This window comes from Triticum dicoccoides, chromosome 3A (genome assembly GCF_002162155.2).
Source record: "Triticum dicoccoides isolate Atlit2015 ecotype Zavitan chromosome 3A, WEW_v2.0, whole genome shotgun sequence".
In the NCBI taxonomy this organism is placed as follows: domain Eukaryota; kingdom Viridiplantae; phylum Streptophyta; class Magnoliopsida; order Poales; family Poaceae; genus Triticum; species Triticum dicoccoides.
The window spans coordinates 758,536,305-758,546,616 of record NC_041384.1 but is presented as its reverse complement, the minus strand read 5'-3'; the positions used below and the strand labels follow the sequence as shown (position 1 = coordinate 758,546,616).

General features: G+C 43.1%; 1 protein-coding gene across 2 annotated transcripts; it reads left to right on the top strand.

Moving 5' to 3' along the window:
- Nucleotides 1-7,233: 7,233 nt before the first annotated feature.
- On the top strand, nucleotides 7,234-9,231 carry LOC119273702 (benzoate--CoA ligase, peroxisomal-like). 2 transcript variants are annotated; one of them, XM_037554782.1, is made up of 2 exons: nucleotides 7,234-7,426; nucleotides 7,654-9,231. In XM_037554782.1, exons 1-2 carry the CDS (start codon nucleotides 7,234-7,236, stop codon nucleotides 9,162-9,164), a joined length of 1,704 nt encoding a protein of 567 aa, XP_037410679.1. In that variant the 3' UTR covers nucleotides 9,165-9,231. The 2 variants fall into 2 exon arrangements, with proteins under 2 accessions (XP_037410679.1, XP_037410680.1); XM_037554783.1 differs by having other exon boundaries at nucleotides 7,234-7,428; nucleotides 7,665-9,231.
- Nucleotides 9,232-10,312: the final 1,081 nt, after the last annotated feature.

Here is a 10,312-nt window from a genome sequence, read left to right as displayed (position 1 = left end):
ATATAAGGGAACGACCCGATGGTGGCTTAGGGCAAGAAACAAGAGATCGATAACCAAGCCGGCGAGTTAAGCCTCTTGGTGACCGAAATCCCAGCAATACCAATACAACTAGACGTAGGCTTTTACCTTCATCGTAAGGGGCCGAACTAGTATAAAACCTCTCCTGTCCTTTGTCTCGATTAACCCCTTTAAGCTTCCTAGTTGCGATGGCCCTACGGCTAAGTCCTTTCGCTAGGACATCCGCCGTCACAATTCCACGACAGTTTTGATCTAGGGTTCACAGGAGGGGGTCATCCTTGTAGGTCGACGAGGGCGACGTGGTGGTCGCGGATGGCCGACGCGTGGGCGTATTGTCCACCCTAACGGTGAACAGGGGGAGGAACTTGAAAGCTTTGGTTGGGCTAGTTGGGCCAGGTGAGCTGGCACTATGCACAAGGCCCAGTGCAGTGCTCCTTTGCCTTTTTCTTCTTTCTATTTTTCTTTTCTTTTTATTTCTTTCTGTTTCCCAATTTATTTTCAAATGATTTTTGTTTTATAAAATAGAAAACCTGCACCACAATTAGTGTAGTAAAATAAGTCATCGCCACTAAAAGTTTGGGGATTAAATAAAATATTTTACAATATTATAATTTTAAAAAGGCATTTAAATAATTGTTTTAGCCCATGTTTTAGTTATTTTTGGGCACTTGAACACTTTATAATTTTTTTTGGTTTACCACCATAAGTAGTTATGGATTATTTGCCACATGATGAACATTTCAGTTTTCATGTTTGTGAATTTCTGTATTTCACTTATTATTTAAATTTGAATTCAAGTGGAATTTGAAATGAGATATGGCATCAAAGGTGATCATGCACTATTTAGCAAAATGATTAGCTTAATCGCAGAGGGTTATTGTAGCTCATTAACCAGGGGTGTTACAAAAACCATCATCATCACCAACGCTCCTCTCATTGCGGGAGGACCCATCTGCATAAACATCTTCAGTAACACCATCTAGTTGGTTTACTTGGTGAAATATTATATGTTCAAATTGGTAATTACATATTTATCTACTCTGATCATGAACATGAACATGCTTTGTGAGTAGTTCCGTCTGTTCTTGAGGACATGGGAGAAGTATCGTTATAAGTAATGATGTAAAGTTGATATTCGTTCAATATTTTGATGATGTGTCATGTTGTTCTTCCTCTAGTGGTGTCATGTGAACGTCGACTATATGACACTTCACCATGTTTGGGCCTAGGGGAAGGCATTATGGGATTAGTGAGTAGATGATGGGTTGCGAGAGTGAAAGAATCCTAAGACACAGTTTATGAGCTATTTCGTAAGGGGAATATTTGCATCCTTTTGTTTCATGCTATGGTTAGATTTGTGTTAATTCTTCTCTTGTATTTGTGGATGCTTGCGAGAGGGGGTAATTGTAAGTGGTTTGTTTGAGTAAGAACAACACCTTAGCACCGGCCCACCTACTTAACAGTTTATCAAAGCAATGAATGTGTTTCAATGTACTACAAAATATGCTCTATTCAGTGACAAAAACCGTCAGGACGAAACATGAAATATCACCAAAGATCATTTTCTGTGACAGTTCACCATCACGAGGTTCCCCCTCCCTCAGGGGCAGTGCCCTCTGCAACTTTGGCGACATTCCAGATTGATTTTTGGTGATGTATTTAGCCGTCATTAGGCATGTCCATTTTCTGCGACGAGTCTTAGTTTCATAGTAAATGTTAGTGGGTCCTTTTTGTAAATGTTAATAGAAAAATAGTGGGGTCGCTTCTCAAAATAGCGAGAACTTGGAAGTGTGATCGTCTAGTTCCCTCCTAAGAAAGTGAATTGGGATTGTCAGCTTAGACGAGAATCCACATGGATCATGGATGGATTACTCATGGAACCAAGATGACGCGGCCATACATGGCTAGCCTGAATCATTCTAAATTTCCCATATAATAAATAAAATAATTTATTTTGTTTGGCAACGTTTTTATCCTACTTGCTGCCAAACAAAATAATGTAATCTAGTTGGTGCAATTAGTAGCTTTCATTCATGTAAAATAGATTTAGATAACAACCACACATAGTAGTCATTTCATAGGAGGTTTTTTCTTCCATGGCATACTCTTTGAGTCAACAAAGACCTCCTTTTGTATCCCAACATGGTGCCATGGGAGCGCTTATGATCCAAAAGGTTAATTATGCTTCCATGACACCTTTTAAGGCAAGAAAAATATAATGGAACATCATTTAGCATAAGTTCCACACACTTAACTAACATGCATACTAAATCGCAATGTTCTCAAAACTGCACTCTCAAAACACCTACTCGTCAGACGATTGGTGCTGTTTGGGGCATTCTATCCATCCTCCATGGTCGTGGGTGGGGTGTTCTTGGCGATGTTAGTCCCAACATACATCCCCATAATACGTCTCCAACGTATCTATAAGTTTTGATTGTTCCATTCTATTATATTATCCATCTAGAATGTTTTATATGCATTTATATACTATTTTATATGATTTTGGGACTAACCTATTAACCTAGAGCCCAGTGCCAGTTTGTGTTTTTTCCTTGTTTTTGAGTTTAAAGAAAAGGAATACCAAACAGAGTCCAATTGACGTGCCAATTTTTGATGATTTTTATGGACCAAAAGAAGCCCCCGGAGTAAAAGAGTTGGGCCAGAAGAGTCCCATGCCGTCCACGAGGGTGGGGGGCGTGCCATACTCCCCGGGTGCACCCCCCCTATCTCATGGACGACTCGGGGACCCCCCCTGACTTGTTCCTGACGCCAAAAATTCCTATAAATACAAAAACCTCTAGAAAATAACCTAGATCGGGAGTTCCGCCGCCGCAAGCCTCTATAGCCACCAAAAACCAATCGGGACCCTGTTCCAGCACCCTGCCGGAGGGGGGATCCCTCACCGGTGGCCATCTTCATCATCCCGGTGCTCTCCATGACGAGGAGAGAGTAGTTCACCCTCGCGGCTGAGGGTATGTACCAGTAGCTATGTGTTTGCTCTCCATCTCTCTCTCTCGTGTTCTTGATTCGGCACGATCTTGATGTATCACGAGCTTTGCTATTATAGTTGGATCTTATGATGTTTCTTCCCCTTTACTCTCTTGTAATGGATTGAGTTTTTCCTTTGAAGTTATCTTATCGGATTGAGTCTTTATGGATTTGAGAACACTTTATTTATGTCTTGCATGTGCTTATCTGTGGTGACAATGGGATATTCATGTGATCCACTTGATGTATGTTTTGGTGATCAACTTGCGAGTTCCGTGACCTCGTGAACTTATGCATAGGGGTTGGCACACGTTTTCGTCTTGACTCTACGGTAGAAACTTTGGGGCACTCTTTGAAGTTCTTTGTGTTGGTTGAATAGATGAATCTGAGATTATGTGATGCATATCGTATAATCATACCCACGGATACTTGAGGTGACATTGGAGTATCTAGGTAACATTAGGGTTTTGGTTGATTTGTGTCTTAAGGTGTTATTCTAGTACGAACTCTAGGATAGCTCGAACGGAAAGAATAGCTTCGTGTTATTTTACTACGGACTCTTGAATAGATCGATCAGAAAGGATAACTTTGAGTTGGTTTCGTACCCTACAATAATCTCTTCGTTTGTTCTCCCCTATTAGTGACTTTTGGAGTGACTCTTTGTTATATGTTGAGGGATAGTTATATGATCCAATTATGTTATTATTGTTGAGAGAACTTGCACTAGTGAAAGTATGAACCCTAGGCCTTGTTTCAAGGCATTGCAATACCGTATACGCTCACTTTTATCATTAGTTACCTTGCTGCTTTTATATTTTCATCTTACAAAAGCCTATATCTACCATTCATATTGCACTTGTATCACCATCTCTTCGCCGAACTAGTGCACCTATACAATTTACCATTGTATTGGGTGTGTTGGGGACACAAGAGACGCTTTGCTATTTGGTTGCAGGGTTGTTTAAGAGAGACCATATTCATCCTACGCCTCCCACGGATTGATAAACCTTAGCTCATCCACTTGAGGGAAATTTGCTACTGCCCTACAAACCTCCGCACTTGGAGGCCCAACAATGTCTACAAGAAGAAGGTTGTGTAGTAGACATCACCCCATCTGGCTCTTTGAACCCGAATCGGAGATTTCATCTTGTTTTGTAGCATACGAGGACCAATTCTGGTCTGCTCTGAACCGGCATCCGTGCACGCTCTTCGTTATTGGCCTCCAATATGACAACGTCTACTGCATTTCTCAATTCACTAATCATGTGATTTTTGCAAACTTGCATGTCTGTCATGTCCGTGCTATCAAGTGCGAGAGCCTCCATCTTCTTCAGCTCCCACCATTTGTCTACCGCGTCCATAATCCTTATTGTCCGTAGTACGACCCATTGAGAGGCCCTTGTGGCTTCTCTCGCGAAGGAGTAGATGATGATGGTGTCATACAAAAGGCCTGACGGCGACGACGAGGCATGGAGTCAATGGCGGACATCCTGACAAATCATCGAAGGGCAGTAATTATCAAACGAGAAGATAGTAATTGATATGGGCCATTGGATAATATGCAGATGGTCTTCCATCTCTGACTTTCATCTCATCTCCTTCCATTTTTCAGGTAATGGTACTAAGACTAATATTAACTCCCCCACCCACCCCCCACCCCCAAATGTTTAACATTAACTACCACCAATAATATTTGGTTATTGTTAGCAATTACTCGATATGACTTCTACATTAACTAACTCCAAGAGACGTCGCTCACAACCAAAAAAATCACCATAGCTAATTATTATATATGGTGCAGTTGGGGTACTGATTTAAGTCTAGCACCTAGGAGACAATTCACTCCTCTCACTAACATATACCCATGTTGAATAAGATGGATACACATCTATACATGTAGACATAGCTCGAGATGGATGAGAGTGAAGAAGGAGACAGAATTTCAAAACTCGAGTAGTATCTTTCCTCCCTCTTGCCGCTAGATTAGTTAGCTCCACTAGACCTCTCTCACAACAAACAACTATGCACAGCTAATTATTACATGGTGAATGTCGTTACTTCTTTAAATTTCACACCTAGGAGTCACTTTGCTCCTCTCATGGACATATGTCCTTCTTGATTATGATGGATACCCACCCATATAGGTAGACATAGCTTTAGATAGATCAGGATGAACAAATAGATTACTTTTCAAATTTTGGTGGTAATATGCCCTCTACATTAATTAGCTCTACGAGAGCTCTCTCACAACCAACAATTTGTCCATAGCAAATTATTGCTTGATAGTTGCCGCGCCTGACTTAAATTTGGCAGCTAGAAGTCACTTCACCCCTATTGTGAACACTTATCCTTCTTGATTAATATGGATACACATCCATACATGAATACATAGCTTGAGATAATAAGGATACAAATTCTCATGTTATGAAGTGTGGCCTATTGGATAATGTACTAACTTTCAGATCTCTCACTTGTATCCCATTCCCATCTCATCCATTCTGCAAGAAGCACCACTGTAGTTAAGAGTATTACCAACTAATTACTAACAACTAGTAAAAATACTCCATTTGGTCATTCTTATTATATTGCAACCAACAATTTGCTATGGTTAATTATTAGTCATTCATACTAATTTGAAGGTTGAATTTTATCTGTTTTGCTAGAAAAACAGATAAGACCATGTGGACAACAGTTGGAAAAACTTGTCCTTGCTCTCTATGCCATCTAAAGCTAATGATGTCAGCATGTCATAGATGATTATCTCTAGCAATTTGTGTTTACATGTCTCTATGGCCTTTTTTTATCTCTGAATGCATTTTAACTAGAAAATGGTTAACTAGGGATTGGTAGCAATTAGGACTGTAATGGAGCAAACCTTTTTTGGGAGATTACGCATAAGGCAGACATGTAGGTAGAAGAAAAACGACAAATGGGTAAATGAATGTTTGGATCATCCGTACATTAGTTGAAGCTACAATACTAACATATGTCTTCTACGAAAGTCACTGATTTCTAAATTTGGTTTTTCCTATGTGAACATAACTAAGCTTAGTGGTGGAGGACAAAACTTTTTGGGGTCAGGCAAACTCTTAAGCATACATTTTTTAATGAAAACCATAGTAGATAATACACACTAACAGTGCACATCTATATTTCTATATAATCCAAAACAAAATAACCAAATATAGTGAAAATGTGAACATATTGAAATAGAAGAACAACCTAAAAGATAACGATGAGGAAGCTTATTGGCGTGTATAAGACCCGGGCAATAGCAGTGGCTTGCGAAGATCCAGACTTCTACATATCCCCTGCTTAATGTTAAACGTCGTCAAGTCATAAAGCCAGCGACTGGATATCTTGCTGCCTCAATTTTTACGCCACTCCAATAATTTTATTACGTTGTAAGTCAAGCGAGACCGTAACAAAATATATATTTGTCGTAGAAAACATTTTACGTCACATAACACCACGAATGTAAATATATACCATAAAATAAAAAGGGAAATGCAATTTTTGTGGTCTTATGACTTATACTTTTGCTTTCTTACGCCAAATTTTACGTAGCTAATCAATATGAAGTTAACTATTTTTATGTCGACCAAAAAATCTTACTGATATGCTGTTACTATTCCAGAGATACCATATATTTCACAATCTATCTCACCCAGATAAAGGCATATAGAAAATGAAGTTGAATAGTTTCAAAATTAACGAGATCATCATGTGTTTCTCCATCTGAGGAATATACACTTGAAATCTAGTACTCTCTCCGTTCCATAATGTAGTGCGTATATATTTTTTGAAAATTCGAACATTGCAAACTTCGATTAAGATTATAGTGAAACTATTTATGTGTACAATACCAAATATAGAAAATATGAAATTACATCTTATGATGAATCTAATTATATATGTCTGGCAATCTAGATGTAATTGTTCACCCACAAAAAAAATCGAGATGTTAATGTTTTTCTACACAAATTTGGTCAGAGTTTGTGGGGTTTGAGTTTTTTTAAGTGTATATGCACTACATTATGAAATGAAGAGAGTAATAATACATAGAACGTCAAAGACATCCGTAAAACAAAAATGATGTTAAATTTGCAAATTCAAGTGTGGGTCGTTATCCAAAATGACATTTAGAACTCAGATCATAACAGAATGGACCCAAGTAGTACAAATCACTTCTTCACATTGGGCGTTCGTTCTCATTGTTCATATATGGAGAACTTGCCAAAGCACGACGGCAACTACGTCCCCCTAAGCCCCATCACGTTCCTGCCTCGCGCCGCCGCTGTGTACGCCGACCGCACCTCTCTCATCTACGGCGGCACCACCTTCACCTGGCGCCAGACGTGCGACCGCTGCTGCCGCCTCGTCGCCGCGCTCCGGGCACTCTCCGTCTCCAAGAACGATGTCCTACGTACCTAGCTCGCTATAGCTTCACAAACTATCCATTGCGTCCATTAATGGCTGCTCGATGTGTACTACTCCCTCCGTCTGAAAATACATGTAGATACATCCCTTTTATCTATTTTGATGACAAGTATTTTGGGACGGAGGGAGTACTACACTACACTACAGTACCCCGTAGCCCCCTGTGTTTGAAATTTAGAGCAGTATCCAACTTCTTCTGACGACGTGACATCCAGGTGTCGGTTCTTGCTCCCAACACGCCGGCGCTGTACGAGATGCACTTCGCTGTCCCGATGGCCGGCGCGGTCATCAACGCCATCAACACCCACCTGGATGCGGCAGCCGTGGCCGCCATCTTAAGGCATGCCGCACCAAAGCTCCTCTTCGTCGACTACCAGTACGCAGGTGTCGTCACGGAGGCCCTTAACGCCATCTCGGACACGAACTTGCCGCTGCTCGTCGTCATAGATGACATTGACACGCCGACGGGCGCGTGCGTCGGCGAGCTGGAGTACGAACAGCTTGTGGCACGCGGCGACCCGGCGAGGTACCCACCGAGGAAGGTCGAGGATGAGTGGGACGCCGTCGCGCTCAACTACACCTCTGGCACCACGTCGGCACCGAAAGGCGTCGTGTACAGCCACCGCGGCGCCTACCTCAGCACCATGGGGCTCCTCCTCCAGTGGGGCGTGGGCCACGAGCCGGTGTACCTATGGTCGCTACCGATGTTCCACTGCAATGGCTGGACCTTCACGTGGGGCGTGGCGGCGCGCGGCGGCGCCAACGTCTGTGTCCGTGCGCCGACAGCCGACGCCATGTACTCAGCTATCGCCAACCACGGCGTCACCCACATGTGTGTCGCACCCGTGCTCTTCAACGTCCTCCTGGAAGCTGACCGCGGACCGCTTCGCCGCACTGTCGAGGTGCTCACGGGTGGCGCGCCGCCGCCCGCAGCGCTGCTGGAGCGCGTGGAGCGGCTGGGGTTCCACGTCACACACGCCTACGGCATGACGGAAGCCACAGGCCCGGCCATGGTGTGCGAGTGGCGGAAGCGGTGGGACGCGCTGCCACCGACAGAGCGCGCGCTGCTCAAGGCGCGGCAGGGCGTGGGCGCACTCTCCCTCGCCGGCGCCGAGGTAAAGGACCTCAAGACCATGGAGAGCGTGCCCCGCGACGGCGGCACTCTCGGCGAGATCGTGCTGCGCGGTAGCAGCCTGATGAAGGGATACTACAAGAACCCGGAGGCCACGGCAGCAGCGTTCCACGGCGAGTGGTTTCTGACGGGCGACGTGGGCGTGGTGCACTCGGACGGGTACGTGGAGATCAAGGACCGCTCGAAGGACGTGATCATATCCGGCGGCGAGAACATCAGCAGCGTGGACATTGAGGCGGCGCTGTACGGCCACCCTGCTCTGCGGGAGGCGGCGGTGGTCGCCATGCCGCACCCGTACTGGGGCGAGACGCCGTGCGCTTTCGTCGTCCTGAAGAAAGAGTCCGACTTTGGAGCCGGCGAGGTCAGCGATGAGAAGATTGTGTCCTTCTGCCGGAGCAAGATGGCGCACTTCATGGTGCCAAGGAAGGTGGTGTTCGTCGATGAGCTGCCCAAGAAGGCCACGGGGAAGCTGCAAAAGCTCGTGCTGCGGGAGAGGGCGCGTGGGCTCAGACCCAGGGCTTCAGACAAGAGGAGGACCGAACCGGCCCGGCCCACCATATCCACTTCAGGATCGAAGCTTTGACTAGCAATCTAGTACAAAAGTTGCTCAAAAAAAAAAAGCAATGTAGTACAAAATGAATCCTGGCCTTCCGTCCATAATAAAGGAAAAAAGATACCATATTGCTTAATTTTACTTTTTTTTGTGAATCATACTGTATTGCTTATTGATATTGTTTGAATGACATATGTTACTTAATCCGCATGAAAACAGTTAGTCTGGTAAACTAATTCAGCAATAACAATGTGATAATAACAGTGTTCTTTTCTGGTGGACTGTAAATTGCAACAATATATTCGTGTAGTACTCCCTCGGTTCCCAAATATGTGCCGTGGTTTGGATCGGAGGGAGTACTTTCTTAGCCCATGGATTAGCATGTACTGTATTTTTTAAACTAGTCGGAATATACACGGTCACTTACACAACTTCTACCAAAAACAAAAAACAGAGTTATAGAATTTCAAAATTTCCAAATCGCCTATCATTAAAAGAGTAGAATACTACTACAAGCCATAGGGATAGACAGTTATCAATAATTGCTCCGTTCCCAAATATAAGTCTTTTTAGAGATTGCAATATGTCTATACACATCCGTTCCTACACATGGAGCAAAATGAGTAAATCTGCACTCTAAAATATGTCTATACACATCCGTATGTAGTTTATATTGAAATATCTAAAAAGACTTATATTTACGGAGGAAGTACACTGTTTGATATGTGATGGGTTAGGGGCGCAACCACTTTTTTATTAACCACCCATTCTATGGTTGCTTCTCTCTTAAAACAGACTTTGGGCCCACTTTATAAATTAAATTCAAATGACCACACTGGGCGATGTTGAAATCTTCTTCCAAAGCAGCTTCAACTAAAAATGACGTTCTAGAAACTACCGGGAACACCACCAGCCCAAAAGTTGAGCAAGATTATAGGAAGTAGCCACACACAAAAGTCAAGCAAGAAAATGGTATGTGCACCAAAAGAACAGTACAACAAAGTCAATGAGATAGACTGTTATCAAAGACACTATTTAATTTGTGATAGGTTGGGGGCACAACCACCCCTCTATTAACCACTCCTTCTACGGTTGGTTCTCACATGAAACAGGCTTTCGGCCTATTTTATGATGATGTAGTCCTCTTACAAAGTAGTTTAATATGCAGTCGACATCCA

What these genes read in the sequence shown, in the direction of transcription:
- LOC119273702 (XM_037554782.1), top strand. Translation starts at nt 7,234, where the DNA reads ATGGAGAACTTGCCAAAGCACGACGGCAACTACGTCCCCCTAAGCCCC. An exon ending in ACTCTCCGTCTCCAAGAACG is followed by an intron (nt 7,427 to 7,653) that starts ATGTCCTACGTA and finishes TCTTCTGACGAC; the next exon opens with GTGACATCCAGGTGTCGGTT.